Raw genomic sequence first — 17913 nt, forward strand, 5'->3', positions numbered from 1 at the left:
GGCTTGACCAGCTCTTCCTCTGACCCTCAGCCTTCTGGTGCTGGTGATGCCACGTGCTGGTGATGCCACATGTAGCTGACACTTGCTTTGCCCCAGCTCAGAGCTGCAAAAAAAAACTGGGGCTCCTTTCAAAGAAGTGGGAAGAGACTCTGAATTAATATTGGTAAATCATGCCAGAACCCTCATGTGCACATAATCCCTGTAAATAATTATAAAAGTAAATCTCAGTGACAAATTTTTTATTTTATTTCCAGGAACACATCCATTCATCATAACCTCTTCAGGAGTAGGGCAAATTGGAGCACTGGGTAGTGAATACAATTTGCAAATAGGCAATATAAGTATAGAGAAAATTAATATGTATTCCTCAGTACTCTAAAAAGAGAAGAAGAACATTAATAGCCATTTCCTTGAGGATAGAACTTTGAAAATGCTACTTCTGATTCATCATCATGGGGCTCCATATGAGAAAAATGGTTACAACATGACAAGAAGCGGTTAGATGTGAAATGGCATCTTCCTGGTGCTCCTCCCGTCTCCTCACCCTGTTCTTACTGGGATGTGGGAGGAGTCCTGTTTAGTTTTCTTCAGAAGATCAGAGTTCTGGCCTAGGGTCAGCTGCTCATTTGCTGGGTGACCTTGGGCAAGTCCCTTCCACTTTAGGCTCAGTTTCCTCAGTCAGTAGTTGGAGTAGATGATTTCTAAAGTAGTGAGTTTGGGTGATCACAAATCCAAATTACTTGGGGGTACCTGAAAAAAAGTACAGAGGCCAGGCTTGACCTACTGAACCAGAATCTCATTTGCCAAGTTTTGTATATTTTAACTGAGGTGAGGGGAGGTTCCTTAACCTCTAAGTGGTAGAACCTTTCCAAGGCAAGCTGGAAGGGTACCCGGGGCTAAGACATGGCTCCCCTCTCCCTCACTGGACAGGGTAAAGTTGGCAGGTTCTCCTGGTCAATGTTCCTTCCCTTCCCCTCTCAAAAGTCCAATAAGAGCCCCTCTCCCTCCTGAGCTCAGCTAAAGACTTGGCGTATTGGGCAAGTTCCAGGCAAGTTGGGAAGTATGATTTGTTTCTCACTGCTGTTTTCAGGATTTGTGAAAACAATGCTAAGAGATTACCAGATAGCAGTTTCAGTTGTAAATTCTTTTTTCCCTGCTCCTTCCATGCCAATCCCCCCCCTTCTTGTCTTTAATTATAAAAGTAATACGTGCAATGTTGCAAAAATCCCGGAAAAGAAAAGCAGAAGCACCTTCCCTACTCACTTTCCCCAAACCTGCTCCCTCCCACAATGTTTGCATCTTAATAGACAACAGAACCTTTGAAGATCCAAAGAGAAGAGAAATCTGAGGCACTGAGAATTAATTATAGTAATAATGATGATTATAATAGTAAATAATAACAATAAGCTAACATTTGTGTGATGAATACTCATTCCAGACATTATGATTGCATTTAATATACATTAAAAAAAATTTAATTGTTCTGATTGGGAGACCAGGGAGGTGTTTTGGAGCAGAGATAATCCTCAGTCCCCTCACATATGTGTAAATACTGCAGAGATGAGCCTGGAAACCTTCCCTCTTTCCTACACTTCCTAAATTCCCTCCTTTAGGCTGAAGTGAGGCTGCTTTAGCAACAAAGAGTATTTTGTATGCAGATGTCCAGCTTTTTTTTTTTTTAATTGAAATCTGAATGTGGTGAGTCTGAACTAGGTGCCAGGGCATGATTAATTACAGCAAACATCTTCACCTGCCCAGGGAGTGGGCCTGAAAGAAATGAGGCCAAGCTAAATAGAAATCTGGCTAAGGATAGGTAGGAATGATGATAAAACTTTGCTAACTGGTCCTGTCTTTCTCTCAGCTGCTGATGCATGGAGTTGGAAGATTTAAGGAATCAGTTCCCGTTTGTTTCACTGGTTCTGGCCGACCCCTGAATCAACTCCCTTGATTGGAAATAAACAGGATCTTCCTTTTTGTCCCCAGGAATGCGATGGAGGAAGGACTCTAGGGGAAATGGCCTCTTCTGCCAAAGAATAATAATAATAACAAAGATGACAGTAGGAATAAAATACTGCCCTCTTCATCAAGGGTGATAAGGAAATGTCCAGTTGCATGTGTTGAACCTACTCACTCTCCACGTGCACATGTTAGAGCTCCAGGATTTCCAGCCCAGGTCTGATGTGAACTTGCCAGGTCTTCATGAATGCACTGTGCAAACTGGGTTACATGTCTCAATTTTGGGTTCAAAAAATAGGATCGCAATTACAGCATTTTTTGTTGACATAGTATTGCAAATGTCTGAGCACGAATCTCTCCTGAAGGGTATGTCTTAGTCATGTACACACCCAGAGCCTAGCACAGTGCCTGGTGCTTGGAAGCTGGGGCAGAGGGGCTGTGGAAGAAAATGGGGTGAGGCAGGGGGCACCTGCAGCTCACTCTCAATTGTCCATTTAATGAGGTGAGAGGACTGAAGAAGAACCTGATTAACTGCATGAGCCTTCCATTTCCCTCAGGGTTCTTGGGACAGAGCAGAAGGAGCTGAGTTCTGGAGGAAGCCCCAAGACTTGTCTCCTCTTGTTTACTCAAGTAAGCTCCTTGTATTCCAAAGGAATCATTTGTCTACTTCCTGGGCCAGCCTTACCTCTGCGGTCCTTTGCTCGCTCCGCCCCCAAAGGGAGGGCCACATTACCTGAAGAACTTTAACTTACTATTTAATTTTCCTTTTTGTTCAAGAAGGTGATGGGAGGTAGAGAGATGTCTCTGTTCCCCTATCCAGTCTTCCTTGGTCCAGAGACACAGATTCTTTTTCTCCTCCTTTTCCCGCCTCTTCCTCTCCTCTCTTTTGCCTTCCCCCTCCTTCTTCTCCTTGTTCTTCTGTCCTGAAGACTAACTTCCAAAAGCTGAGGGGAATAAGGAGAGATGAATCCAATCTGTTTCTAGAGAAGCCCTCCCCTGCTATATTCAGCAAATTTCTACTCTGCTCAAGAACTTTCACTAGCTCCCTATTGTCATCAGCTTACATTTCAAACTCTAAAGCCCATCTCAGTCTGAGCTATCTTGAACTTTATTTTTTGTGATTTCCCCAATTATCTCTCCCTTATAGTCAACTGACCTTCCCAATGTGTTCACCTAGTGGAGACAACAATGGGTAGGGAGGAATTCTAGGCAAAACTAACAACTAAAAGCAGAGGATGGGAGAAGTAGAAGAGGAGGCAAGAGAGGTAAGGGTTGAAGGGATTATAAAAGATCTTGAGGGACATACTAGAGATTTTGGACTGTATTATTAGTTCATCAGGAGCCACTGAAAAACTTTAGGTAGGGTCAAATCAGGCTTATAGAATGATCACCCCGGGGCTAATGTAGAGGAAGGAACAGTAGTGAGGGGATCTCGAAAGGTAGAAAAGATCTCTGCCCACTTTGGGGTCACTGGCAGATGGTGTCTGCAGAACAATCTATTTTCAGAAGACACAACTGTGTATGGAGGCAGGGGCATGGATGAGATGACCTCAAGCTCCCTGCTCCTGGGGGTGGCGGGCAGGTTCCACTTTCATCTTCAAGTAGGTTTAAGCCTCTTTCCACACGTCCTTTCCTGCCGGTCAAAGCCCTTCTAGGAAGGCAAAGGTGAAAGGTGCCTGGGGAAGGCAGAGTAACATGACCCTCAGGGCCTGTGCCCACTTCCTGCTTTTCAGGCAGGAAAGCAGACAAAAGTGGACAATGGATCAGAGAGGGTGTGTCCAGCAGAGAAGGAGGGAGGAGCTGGGGAGCCGGTCTGTGGGGGAGTAGGCCTGGGGAGATTTCCTTTGATCCCCCTTATCTTCGGAGGGCAAGCTTTCTTTTTTGGCCTGCAGGATCTTTTGTTGCAGCATTTCCTGGAACCCCCCCCCCCCCCCCCCCCCCGGCCAAAGTAAACACAGCCAAATCCGTGTTCTTACAGCTCCACTTTGCTGTGTCCACTCCTCCTAGCAGAGAGAGACACAGGCAGGTCAACCCTCAAAGGTCAACAGGGCTCTTCAGAATGCTGACAATAAGGGCTCACATTACAATGCGTTGGCACCAGGCCTGAGAGACAATGATGTTAGCCACAAAATGCTTAACCACGGTCATAATTATCATCAGCTCACAATCAGGGGTTTCTAAGTGCTGTTTTGACACACAGAACAATGAAAACCCCTGTGAACACCTCCTTGATGCAGAAGGGAGGCTGCAATTATCAATAGGCCTACTAAGTTGAGGTACCTGCAATGCGTGTGAAACCAGGAGTCTGGCACATCAGGACTCAGTTTTCCCTTCTTTATTTGAATGGTGCCTATACCTCTTGGTATAAGGAGAGCAGAGTGGAGTGGCCAACTAAGGCTGAGCTGGCTCTTAGCTGCAAGAGGATGAGTGACAATATGAGAACGAATTGGTTTGTGCATCCTGGGGATGGAGGTGTGAAGGCAAAAACAGGCATGGAGAAAATGTGGATCCTTTCAGTTGAGGACAGGTATGAGCTTCTAGTTGCCTGCCTACTGGGCCTGATTTCATCCAGACAGGAGGCAGCAATGGCCACCCTCACTCCCAGATGAGGGGAAGGCGTGTGTCTGTGTGTGGGCTGATCCCATGGATGATTTTGAGCCTCACAAATACCTTTTCCCTGTGAGGAGGGAAAGAATAAGAGAAGCCTGAAATTTGGCCATACTGTCAACTGGGGTGCTATTAGCTGAGCCAACCCCTTATATAAAGGAAAATTCAAATTCCCCCGCCTCCCCCTACAAATGGAAACACCAGGGAAACCAGGCTTCTTTTCAATCTCTCCACTCCCCTCTTCCCCTCAAAGTTGGCAAAGGGAGTTCCGATCAAGAGGCCCCTCCTCCCTGCAGTTAAGGATAGTTACGCAATCCAGATTGTGAAGTACAGGAAAGGCCCGGCTCTCCACGCCCCCGCTAACGCCTGGGATGGGGCGCCCCTGATGGGAAGCCCCTCGCCCCAGTCTGCCCCCCGCAGTAGAGCTCTGGGCGTGGAGTTTTGGGGACCGCTCTTAGTATTCCCCTAAGCCCTCATGGGGTGGTAGGGTCCCAGAACTCCCGGGGCCGGGGCAGGGGGGAAGTCAAAGGGTGCAGCACTCCCGTCGGGGCGCGGGGCGCCGCGGGCCACCTGTTGCGGCGCAGTGGGGGCGGCCGAGGCTCACCTGCGCGAGGGCCGGCCGAGGGCGGGCGGGCGGGCGGCGGGGGCACAGCTGAGCCCAGGGCCGCCGCCCGGCCCGCGCCCCGGTCTTCCGCCAGGTCAGCTGACCGCCCAGTGCGGAACTACGCGCCCGGCCCGCGCTGCCCCCGTCGCCGCCGCCGCCGCCACGCTCCGCGCCCAGCGCCCTGCACTTGGTGCCGCGCGGCCGCCCCGTCGCCATGGCCGGGCTTGTGGTCAGTGGAACTCAAGTAAGTCCGCCGGCCCAGCGCCGCCCCTGCCTGGGGCACTGTCGGTCGGGGGGCGAGCACCCGGGGCGAGCGGCGCCCCAGGTGAAGCAGGGCTCCTGCCCCGCCTCAGGGGGCTGCGTATGCAGGCGGGGAGTCTGTCCAGTGCCCAGGCCTGTCCTAGTTGCAGACAGACCCCGTTTTGGGCCTGGCACACCCCCTGGCTGTGGAGGGAGGGGGAAGCCCCCTCCCCCCGCAGGTCGCCCAGGTGCTCTCCACCTCCCTGCCGGCTAGTCCTCACTGACCTGGGCCAGCGGGACCCACTTCTCCATCAGGCAGAGTGGGTAGTACCCACAGCCCGCGGTGCTTTTCGGGGCCCACAAAAAATGTTTACTTTCATAGTCAGAAGAAAAAAAGAACTTTGGTTAAAGAAAACGTTTTAGTGTAAATTTTAGGTTTTTTAATTGAGGAAGGGGCCCACCAAAGACAATCATGATGCATCCCTGCAGGGCTAGGTTGGGGGGCTCTACTGCAGACTGGGTCTGGCTCCTCACCATAGGCCTGTTATCCAAGGCAGGTAGAAGGCTACAGTTCTCCAGTTTTATTTCAGCACCTGATTTCTTGAACAGCTGTCTGTGGGGAATGGCAACGCTCCAGTTTCAACCCTACGTGATAGACAATACCCAGCCTCACTTACTTTCAGCCCTGTAGTGAAGCCTTAGGTGTTTTTGGTCATTGCTGGAGGGATGGACTCAGCCATGCTGGGACCCGGTGCCTTTTACCTGCTGGAAAAGTCAGGTCTGTGTTTTTAACCTCTGACTAACTCAGCCCTTCTACTTCCACCTTTGCCTGCACACTCTGGGAAAACAGTTCTGAGGTTTTGAAGCTTTTCCCTTGTATTGTTTAAGGTAGGTAGTGTCAGGCACAGTTAGATTCTGAGATTACTTTGGGCTAAAGGGAATGTTTCCCCCTTCTCCGAGTTCAGAAGTGAGCAGGCCAAGGAGGTACCAGCCTGGGAGAGAGGTTAAAAATGATGTCTCATTTACCTGGCAGGGAAAAGGGGCTTCTGGGAGTTAACATGGCTGCCGAGAGGGAGGGCCTTTGCCCAAGAGGCTTCACTTCCCCCAGACCCTAAGTCCTTGCGTTTCAGACCCAGCATTCTCTGGGTGTAGCTTCTTCTGTTTCCATAGAGGACTTGACAGCTGGCCTGAGAACTTTCCTGTGCCTCCTTTTCTCTTTCCCCATTTCCCAAACTTGATTTTTCCTTCACCCTCTGCTTTTAGCCCACCCTAGACAGCCCAAGGGCAATCTCTGACCTGAGGGTGTGGCATTTTGGGCCCTTGGGGACTGTTTTAAACAGATGGAGCTGCCAGGGGAGGAGCTGAGAAGGCAGACTGGGAAAATGCCCCTGGGGCATTAGTGCCCCATATCTGAGACCTCCTAGGCCAGTGAATCTGAGTGATGACCCAGAGGTTAGGGTCTTTTTAGCCTTCTGCCCCTTGCAGTTTCTAATGACAGCCATTATAAGAGGTAGCACCTTGAATGTGTGTCACATGGTACTTCTCAAACTTTGGTAGAGCCTTCTTAAAGGAAACAAAAAACTTCCCGTGAGCTCACAGTGTTGATATTGTTTTTATTACAATGTTGCTTCAATATACAAATGCAAAATCAGATATAACTTTCTTCTAAGTTCATACTTGGAGACCTGTAAACCCCAAATAAAGGGATGGTGTGAAGAGAAAAACTGTAATACCGATAAAATTAAACTAAACAATTTAATGAGATGGATGATACTGTTTTGCTGAAACTAGATCACTGCTTTCGTTGTCGCTGGGCTGACTGCCATTGCTCTGGTTTTTAGGGGTTCCACAGGCCTATAATCCTACACGGTTGGGGATGTTACAGTCCTTCCTCTACTTTTCTCTGTAAAATCTTCCATTCAACATGGATCTGATTGCATGTGGCCTTCTCTGGGCTTGAATGCATTATTTATATTCAGCATTCAGTCCTTAGTCTTCCATAAAATCTTCCACTAGCTTATGACAAAGTAGTGTCATCAATGCAATTGCAGACACAAATGCACACTTGGAATTTGGGCACTGACATCTTGTGCCCAAGAGACATTGGAATAACAAATTACTTCCATAGGGATATTGGTCTGATTCAACAACTGTTTTCCAAGTGGCCACTAGGTTCAGAGGACAGTGCTGTGTACTTAATGTTATCTTATCTCATTCCTATAAGTAAATTGAGGATAATGTGTGACTCATGGGGCTCTTTCATGAGGATTAAATAGGTAACATCCAGGTGGTAAGCATTTAATAAAGGTTAGTCGTTACATTCTTTATTTTTTTAGCCACTGGAATTTTTTTATCTGTGAAGTGCTTTTTTGTAAATTGAGTTCATAATAGTTTGCATCATTGAGAAATTTCAGTTGTACATTATTTCTTGTCTGTCACAGCATAAGTACTCCCCTTCACCCCCTGTGCCCACCCCCCACACCCCCTCCCCTGGTAACCACTGAACTGTTTTCTTTGTCCATGTGTTTGTTTATATTCCACATATGAGTGAAATCCTATGGTGTTTGTCTTTCTCAATCTGGCTTATTTTGCTTAGCATAATACCCTCCAGGTCCATCCATGTTGTTGCAAATGGGATGATTTTGTCTTTTTTATGGCTGAGTAGTATTCCACTGTATATATACACCACATCTTCTTTATCCAATCATCAGTTGATGGGCACTTGGATTGTTTCCATGACTTGGCTGTTGTGAATAGTGCTGCAATGAAGATAGGGCTGCATATGTTACGTTGGATTGTTGATTTCAAGTTGTTTGGGTAGATACCCAGTAGGTGTGATAGCTGGGTCGTATGGTATTTCTATTTTTTGAGAATTCTCCATACTGTTTTCCATAGTGGCTGCACCAGTTTGCATTCTTACCAGGAGTGTACAAGCGTTCCCTTTTCTCCACACCCTCTCCAACATTTGTTGATTTTTGTCTTGCTAGTTATAGACATTCTGATTGATGTAAGGTGATACCTCATTGTAGTTTTGATTTGCATTTCCCTAATAATTAGCGATGTTGAGCATCCTTTCATGTGTCTGTTGGCCATCTGTATATCTTTCTTGGAAAAATGTCCATATCCTTTGCCCATTTTTTGATTGAGTTGTGTTACATTATTCTTTACTCCTTTGGAAGTAGTTAGTATTAGACTAGAGTGCAGAAGAGGAAACAGACTCCAGGAGATTGTGACCCGCTGAAGATACTACAGCTAGTAAGAAGCGCAGAGACTCAAACTTGTGCCCAGGGCTGTTTCTACTCTGACAGACTTTCCAATACTGCCAATTTAAAACCAAGGATCGCCTACCTCTGGCTGGGGGCAGGCATCATAAAATAAAATCTCCTCTCAGTCTTACTGCTGAAAAACCCACCATTTCCAGAAATGTCCCGGGAGCCAGACCGTCCCAACTGCAAAGAGAAATCTGCAGTCTTCTGCAGTTTGGTAATTTTTGCAGCTTCTGCTCAGAGTGGCTGGATATGTGTATGTGCGGGGATCCCACCCAGACCTCCTCCTTTTTTTCCCTGGTGTTCCTCTATGTAGAGGAACCTGGTATTAACCTGGTGTGTTTTCATTTCCCTGATGATGATGTCCCTTTCTGTTATCATTCCACACAGAGTGCAAGTCTTGGGGTTCAGATTATATAAGGTAGGCACACTAAAAGTACAAACTTTATTCAGTTCAGTCTAAATCAAGATAATTGACTAAATCAGATGACTTCTCATTTTGGATGTGCTCTTCTGTGCCATTTAAGATCTATTAATCTCTGCATCCCTGCTCTTGTTTGCTGAAGAAACAAACTGTTTTTGGTTGGGCTAGTCTGGCTTTGTATCTTACATTAGGTGGTCCTGTGCTCTAAGAAGCTTCCTGACATCCTGAGAGGTAATGTCTCCCACTCAGGAGCACTTCTTAAACAAGTTTCTCTCCTCATTATGAGTGTGGGTTGCAATGCCTGGCAGTAGCTGCTTGCTGCTTTTAAGTCTTTACCAGCCTATTTGAACCCTTTGACATGGTTGGCTTAAAACTAAAAGCTTCCAATTTACCATGGGAGTGGTCCAAACATGCAGATGGCTTATCAAGTTGGTTTTCATACTAAATTTTGGAGACTTGGTCTTCATCTCTGTGGAATGGGAGCAAGTTGTGCTTTGTTTAGTTTTCCTAGGGTGTTGGGTTAAGACCATGTAATAAAGTCTGATGAAAGTCTTGTCAGAAGTTTTGTGAGTGATCTTAATGCTTTGTGATGATAGCTCTCCTTGGTGCTGTTGTTTCCTCTGAAGGAGAATCCTACAGAAGAAAAAGGGGAGCAAATATCCTGCTCTTTCTCTGGGCTCTAACACTCTTCTGGGGCCTTCAGCATGGTGTCATGAGGTAGTTGTCAACCTTTCAGCTAGGAAGACTCATTTTGAAGCCAAAACATGATGATAGATGCACCGTTGCCATTTGTTGATCAAGAAAATCCACATCCACATGTGGATTGGTAAGAACTCCATGGTCCCTATGTTGGAAATCCTTATTCCTGGTGCAGGACGTGGTCTGGGCTTTATCCCTAAGAAGCTGTTTACACTGGGCAGGCCTCTGGAGTCTTAGTTTCCTTGGTTAAAACATGAGGGTTTTTGACAAACTGGGTCCCTACTAGATTTAGTCCTTGGTGAGTCTATGAGGAAAGAGCTCAGTTTGTGCATCTAAAGCTCAGCTTCTCTGCCGTATATACCACAGAGGTTTTGAATGGTGATGATATACAGGATGGTGGTGGATGCTGGGGTGAAAGGGGTAGGTTTTCTTGTGAGCACCATGGGCCTACAGGTCAGTGTGAAGTTGTAATACAGAAGAAGCTGCTGATCGAGTGGACATTCTGAGGGAAGAAGTCCCTAGATTGATTGGGGCCTTACATCCCCAGGCCCTCCTTGGTGTATGATTTCTATCTTGGCTTGGAAGCAGAGCTTAATTGATTACACAAGGGACTCTGAAGAAAGATGGATCCCATGTAGAAAGGGAAGAGATTGCTAGATTGACTTTAGAGCCCTTTGTTTTTTAGCTTGTATCTTCCCTGGTCAAAATTATTTTATTGGAGTCAGCTATTTTTATGTCCTTTCTTCCCACTTTCTCTCCTCCAGGAGTGAAGTTACTGAAGGAGAGTGAATACAGGATGCTGGTTGTCAGCAGTCTGTCCCCATTGGATAGGAGACGGTTGCGAGATGACTTCAAGAATTGAGGGTGCTAGGGTGCAGTATGATTTGTATTAGGTTGAGCCATACGAAGGTGCTGTTTTTGGAGTTCTAAAATGATTGAATTTTAGTAATTCATAAGGTTCAACCTAATATCTGACAATGTGAGAGGGCTACCATGTTCTTGTTCCCCCTTAGGAAGCATAACTCCCTGGGGCCTCTCTCACTCATTCTAAGACATCCTTGTTTGTGTGCATAGAAGACTGTGGATTTGTAAGGGGAGAGGATCTAGGCTGTAGCCATGTGATGGGCCTGAATTTCTACCTTGCGGTTGCGGGTGGGGTCCTTCGGGGAAATCGCAGGTCTTGTGACCCACTGGCCAACTCTGACCCATAGGTTTGTTTGATGGGTTTTGGAATTAGTTGCCAGTCTGGCCACAGGGTGCTATTTGTAAAATGGGTTTCAAAACCTGAGTGGTTGGAGCAGTGAGAAAGCCCTCTGACCTTCCTGCAGTCGGAAGTTCTGGGATCATAGTTCAGTTCAGATTCTTAATATTTGGGCACACACTAGGGTAATAATAATAAATATAAAATAAATAAATAAAAGACTGCCTAAGGGAATACCTCTGCAAGCAGAGTGGGGTTGATTGCAAAAGGTTCCCTGGAGGAGGGAGATGGCCACTGTTGTTGCCCTGTTGCCTTCGAATCAGCTTTGTTCAGAGTGTGGAGGACATTTTCTCACAGTGGTAATAGGATGGGATTGGCGGTCTGGGGAGGTTTTCTTGTCCAACCCCATTTGTTCCAGCACCCTGCAGGTCGAATGCTGGTAAGTGCATCTGCTGTGTCTTTTATGAGGTAACGTGCATAACAGGGTATTTGGAAGAGGAGGAGTCCGTGGAGGAGAGTGAGAAGGAGAGCCAGAGGGGCAGCTGTTGGAAAGCCCCCTGAGCGAGAGACTGATTGCTGTGATTATATCACTGTGCTCTGACGTTGGGGTTTCTTTTTGGACACCTGAATCCGGCCAATTTTAGTCCAATTTCCATTGTGCTGGGATTAGTCTCCATCACGCTAAGTGTACCAGGAAAGGGGAGCTGTTGGCAGAGTCCCTGAAGCCCCCAAAGCTGATTTGAACAGGAAAACAGCCACAAATGTGGCCTTTTGGTATGTGAGGAGCGTGTTTAAAGTTGTGGAAGCAATCATCGGATCAATGACTCAGGGTTGTGAGCAGCTGGGCGATTTCCGTTTGCCACATTATTCCTGTTCCATTTAATTTCCAGGTGTCCTACATAGGCCAGGACTGCAGAGAAATTCCAGAGCACCTCGGCAGGGACTGTGGACATTTCGCAAAGAGGCTCGATCTGAGCTTTAACCTTTTGAGGTATGTAACCTTCACAAGACGCAGACCAGGCCTGGGAGGCCCAGGCCCCTGGTGATGGCCTGCCCATAAAAGCCAAACATTCCAGCTCTGCATAGGGCGCAGGACTGTGAGACTTGTAGAATCACGCCCCAAAGCTTTGACTCTGCTTCAAGTGATTCCTTGGCTAGCCTCTCTGTGCTGCTGAAGAAGCAGCGTGTGTGAGCATCGTCCGTCTCACATGAGTTTCTATGAGAGGGCCGTCATACTTTCTCTTGGTTCTTTACCTTTCTTACTGACACCCATGCAGACGAGTTAGAATGCTGTTGGGGAAGGAATGAGATGGAACCAGCAAAAGTGTTCTGGGGGGCATTTAGAAATGCTTTTCTGAATAGCCCCATCTCCCAAAGCATTTGCCAAATCATAGGTATGGCATGTGTGTATATGTGTGTTTTATTTCTTCACCTTTTTATGAATTGGAACCTTAAATATTTGTGGTGATGATTTCTCCAAGATGGTATTTCACTGTAATTCAGATGCTGTTGGCAAAGGGTGGGTGGGAGAGAAACCCTCTAACAACTGCTCTAATCTTGGCAAAAGGTAAGTGTGATCTTATGTATTATTCCAATGGAGAATACAGAGTTATTTCATTTCTTCCTAAAAGGTTATGAATTGTGACTGGTTTGGGGGCTTGGAGGAGAGAAAGAGGAGTTACTTGGAAAGTGGGTATCAGTAGGATAAATGAGCAGGGGTCAGGGTGGTGGCTTGTTCTCCTAACAAGCTGGTTCCACGCAGGGCTTTTTCCCTAAGTGTCCCCTTGAGAGCTGTGCTGTCCTATGAATGGAACAAACTGTCTTGGGTGGAAGGAGAGAAGAGGAGCTGGAATCCAACCCCAGGGCCAGGGTACTTTCCTGCTTCCACGCCTTGCATCTTTTCTCTCCCAACTTCTGAGTCAGGACACTTGGGTATTAAGAATTTGAGAGAAAGGGACAAAACTTGGGGCCTTGGGGAACTAGGGGTTAAAGGGGAATTTAAGTGAAGCCAGCAGATCTTCCTGGGCTGGTGCTCAGGGAAGGGTTATGTAGAAAGAGGGTGGGCACTGTGTGCCTTCTCTCCTCGATTCCCAAAGGTTTGTATGCATCTGGGGAGATATGGAAACTGCAAAGATGCAAGGTAATACGTAGTGATGAGAGGATGCCAAACAAATAAAAGCTGACTCTACAGAAATTAAGAATGGTTTTTGGTCCCAAATGCAAGGTGAGGAGAGAGTACACAGCCTGGACTAGACTGTGCCTGAGACATATGTGCCTCTGAAATAGCTCCCTAGCGCAGACTCGGGCAAAGGTTCCTTTGCCTGGGCATTGGAAAGAGTTCTTCTTGTGTGACTGGCCTCTAGGGGCTCAGAGTGTTGTGGCTCAGGCTGTGGCTGCCTCGCTGGTGGGAGCCCAGATATGGGTTTGAGGAGGCTGAGTCCCATGAGGAAGTGTGTCAGTGGGCACAGGTCATGGGACTGGGCTGTTAGGTCTGAGGAAACAGAGCCATCTTTGTCACACTCAGGGGCTCTGCCTGCTTTTGGCAGAGAAGGGGCTGGATCCTAGGAGGTGTATGTGTGGAGTGGAGTCAGTGGTGAGAAGGGACTCTTGGCTCTGAGGGGATGATCTATAAGGATTTATCATAGGAAATGATGGGTCCTGGAGACAGTAAAATTTAGTGAGAAGAAGGTTGGTACAATGGATTCAGAAGTAGAGGAGTTACGATTTTCTTTTGTACAGAGGAGAGACATTTCTGTAAGTGTTGAGTTTGAGGAGCTATCACATCTGGTCAGGAACCTATTCTTGTCCATGTTGTGGTCAGTGTATGATTTCCGCACTGGGTTATAGTTGCATTGGGGTAGCGATGAGCAATGGAGGGGTGAGGTCTAATGTTTGGGAAGGGTTTACATTAGGACTTGGTTAAGCTGGAAGGAGTTACAGACCAGATTGGAGAAAAGCAGTCCTGACTTGATGTGGATATGTCTGGGATTGGATCGTCGTTGATTGTTTTGTTTACCTAACTGGGGGTTGAGGGGCTGTTTCTCTTGGGTGTCAGAGGAAGATGGTCACTTACCCGGACAGTGGTCTCTAGCTCTGCCTTCAGCTGTATCAAAATCAAAGACGTTTTAGATGTTCAACTAATTCCTCTTAAAAAAAGAAAAAAAAAAAAAAAAAAAGCGGAGGAGGGCAGAGAATAAGGAGAAGGGAAGAGGAAGAAGATCATAAACTTACACCTTCTAAATAAGTAACAGATGACCCAAGCCCGCCAGGCTGCTGGGGTCATCATATCCAAATATTGTGAATCTCTATCCCACATTCTGTAGAAGGTTTCTCCCTAGCCCTCACTCACTATTTCCAGGGGATTTGGGGGAGCATATCTCCTGGTCAGTTTGCTCTGCACCAGATTCCCTCCAGCTCCCTGCTTGCTGTCTCTCTGCGCTGTTGTCTACCGCTCTCCCTCCTGACAGCCTGTCTGGCCCCACTGGGGATACCACCTTCATTTCTCTGAAGCCCAACCCAATATTACTAGGTATTATAGACTTTTTACTGCCAGTTCAAGGTGTACTGGGGGGAGGTGGGGTGGTAATTGCAGCACACAGCAGGAGACAAGTTTGGGATAGCATGGTTCCTGGAAATCTTTTGGGTACTCCCTTGCCATGGAGAATTTCTCCCTGGCTGTGCCTCTGGCAAGTGACCAGGCACTTCTCCCTCCCAGCTTTCTCACCTTTCCACATCACTTACCCGCTTTCCAGAGCTGCCCTCAGAAATACAAAATTCTTTTCACTTTGTTATATATAGAAAAATTACCTCCCCTCCTTTTTATAGAACATCTCTGCAGGCTTCCTTTTCACATCCAGAGAGTCATATCAAGGTATTGCCTTAAATGGAGCAATACTCCCAGTACAATTTTTTTTACTCCCATATGTTGCAAAATCAGCTGCAGTTCATTTGTGTTTTAGGCTACAATTTGTTTCTAGGCAAGGTGTTCTATTCATTTTTTGAATAGATAATACATGTACGTGGCACAGCCTTTAGAAGGAACAAACATGCCACCAATGAAAAGAAAGTCTCCTTTGCACTTATGTCCTTTAGCTTCCTAGTTCCCATCTGCACTGCTAACTATGGTTACTCGATTTTTTTGTAGTCTTCCAGAGGTATTCGTGTATATACTAACATGTGAATGTCTTATGGGGCCATATTTGTATTACTTCTTGCCAAGATGTTAGTTAAAAGGGAGATACCAGGCTTTGGTTAACCACTCATGTTAAGAACATCCTTCTCTATTGTCTTACTATTAATTCATAGCCATACACCATCATCATTGTTAATCTAATTCCTAAAAGTGATGGTTCTGCTGGATCTCCTTGTGGCCACCTGTTCATGCTGCAGGGAAGGGTGGTTATGGATTTATAGGCTTTGAAATTTTAAGTTACTATATACATTTTTTTTTCATTACACTTCAGAGTCTTCTCTCCTGCATTAACTATGGTGAACCCACCTCTGCCTCATTTCAGTTGTCCAGTAGTAAACTGGTTTCCTCTCCGTGCAGAAGGTTGTGGAAATTCAGGCTGTATTGTTTCTATGACTCTGTCCTGGGGGAAATGAAAGTCCCTGGACTCACTGTGTGCCCTGTCAGATTGGAAGGTGGAAAAGGAAGCAAGACAACAGTTCTGAGTAAAATTTCTGGCTCCCTTAAGAGACTCAAACGTTCCTCACCTCTACCCTCTCAGCCCAGATCTCAATTCTTCCTGTTGTGATTGGATGGGAACCAGGTGAACTACAGTGGGTGTGAACTTGGACCAGCTCTCTGGGCACGATTCCTGGGGGTAGGGTCCTGCCATCAACCCTGGAAGAGGGTAGAAGGTTTAGGGAGCTAATCAGATAACAGTTGAGAAGAGTGAAGTTTTGCCCCTTGAACTTAAATGCATTAATGATTATGAGTCCAATGTCTGCAGCTGCATGAAATTGTACTTTAGGTTTTATTTTTTGAAGATAATTTTTTCTTATAATAATAACAATGATCAATATAGAAATCTTGGAAAACTCAGAAAAGTATGATAGAAACTCTTTCTCTCAAATCACTGGTTATCTTACCACCCCAAAATCACCACTGTTAACATTTTATTGTCTTCCAGTCTTTTATAGTGCCAAATATTTTTAAAATGTTACTGTTGCTTACATTGTGTTGCAATCATTTTCCCATCTCAATAAATACTGTATTACAGTTTTTAATGGTTTCTTATTTCTTGTGTTGGACATTTAGATTGTTTCCAGATTTTTACTATTATAAGTATCTCTCTTATAAATATCCTTGTACTACTCATTGATGAATGTGTCTCTGATTAGTTGTTTGGGACAAATTCGTAGAGACAGAATTGTCAGAGGGCTTTGATGCAGATGTCAGATTGCCCTTAAGAGAGGTTATACCAATTTCTTCTACCAAGAATATTTGAATATCCATCGTCCCAAACTCTTCCTTGAACTTGTTTTTGTGGTTTTCATGTTTTACTTTGCTGATCAATAAAGAGAATCCTCTGCCTTAGCCAGTGCTGGTTCCTTGGTCTACTCGAGCAAAGAGAGCTTGTTAATGAGTTGTTCCAGCTTCAGTGTTCCTTTTTCCTGATTGGGGAAGGGCAGAGTTCTCCCTGGTGGCCCCATTCCTCTCCCCCAATGGCCCTGAGTGATTTGAGTGAGTTGCCTGTGGAGCTTGTTGAACACAGTGGGTGGAGCAGGGCTCCCATGGCAAACAGTGGTAAATATGCCCGGGCCAATCTGGCAATAAAATCGAGAGGGTTTAATTGATCTATGGCAACAGGAAGCTTACATCTTAAAAATTAAGTTACTTGCAGTTGCATCTTATTGTCACTGTCATAAATGCACTGGATAGGGGAATTGCTTAGGAGAAAATTTCTGAAGTGGAAGCTTGCTTCTGCTTCCCTGGCTTTGGCCAGGATGAAAGTGAAGGACTGGGGAGTTTGGGCAGCTCCAGTAAAGAAACTCTGTCCTCCCCCTGCAGGCAGTGAGGTGGACATCGGGTGTACAGTCAAAGCTCCAAGGACGGACACACCACCATTTCTATGTCTGTTATGACCTACTAATGAAACTGGACCTGTTAACTTGCTGCTCGGTTGGGAAAATGGGCATTGTAATGAAAAGAACCAAGGCTTTGGGGTTAGACCACCTTGGCTTGAAATCTTACATCTGTGACTCACCAATTGTTTAACTGGCCTTGGGCTAATTGCAGAAATGTTGAGTCTCTGTGTGTAAAGTGCCTGACAAATTACCTGGCACATAATAGGTCTTCAGTAAGCATAGCTCTGGTTACTGCTTAAACCTGGTGCTAGTGAGGCTGAAAGCCCAGGCTTGACCCTCCATAGGGGCCATTTCACTTTCTGGTAGTCATTGGGGTTCCTCAAACATTCAGATTTCCTCTCCCTCAGCACGTAGTGTATTTGCACATCTCTGTATTCTTTGGTGTGACCATGGGCAGAAACTTTAAAAGCCAGTGCACAATTAGCCACTTTCTCTTCTGCCTGCTGTGATCATCAGTCTTGGATTCTTGCCATAAATGAGCAGAACTGTTTGCTGATCTATGCTGGACATAGACTGTAAATGAGAAATAAATCTGTGTTATAAGACTTGAAGGTATTTATTAATGCACCATAACCTAGCCTATCCTAACAGACAAATACCTCAATTTTCCAACTGTCTCTGACATTCCGTAGGCTAAACCTACTCGTCTCATACATATTTTTCATCCCTGCTGGCTAGGAGCATACCTTTGTTTGTACTATGGTGGGAATGAGTGAGAGAAAGAATTCCCCACCCAGACTCTCAGGAGAGAGCTCAAAGGGCATGTTCTGTTGGCATTGGGTCTTCATCAAACCGTTTATTTGCAGTCAGGGGACTTGTTAAT

The 17913-nt window shown here is 45.9% G+C and overlaps 1 protein-coding gene and 1 long non-coding RNA gene across 14 annotated transcripts in view; one reads left to right on the forward strand and one right to left on the reverse strand.

Moving 5' to 3' along the window:
- Positions 1-222: 222 nt before the first annotated feature.
- LOC102150045 (uncharacterized) lies at positions 223-5279 on the reverse strand. Of its 2 annotated transcripts, XR_002802685.2 has the most exons (4): positions 5168-5273; positions 4237-4369; positions 2709-2900; positions 223-750 (listed from the first exon to the last, which is right to left on the reverse strand). It is a non-coding gene; the product is annotated as an uncharacterized lncRNA (long non-coding RNA). The 2 variants fall into 2 exon arrangements; XR_011423407.1 differs by lacking the exon at positions 4237-4369 and having other exon boundaries at positions 5168-5279.
- The window catches only part of LRMDA (leucine rich melanocyte differentiation associated), a 1071617-nt gene continuing 1058888 nt past the window's right edge, over positions 5185-17913 (forward strand). For all 12 annotated transcript variants that reach the window (XR_011423402.1, XR_011423400.1, XM_070227814.1 and 9 more), the window contains exons 1-2: positions 5185-5411; positions 11888-11988. Coding sequence is in view for 10 of the 12 variants with exons in the window: in XM_070227814.1 (XP_070083915.1) it covers positions 5382-5411; positions 11888-11988 (131 nt within the window). In the remaining 2 variants the exon portion in view is untranslated. The remainder of the gene's footprint in view (positions 5412-11887; positions 11989-17913) is intronic.

Source organism: Equus caballus, chromosome 1, assembly GCF_041296265.1.
Source record: "Equus caballus isolate H_3958 breed thoroughbred chromosome 1, TB-T2T, whole genome shotgun sequence".
In the NCBI taxonomy this organism is placed as follows: domain Eukaryota; kingdom Metazoa; phylum Chordata; class Mammalia; order Perissodactyla; family Equidae; genus Equus; species Equus caballus.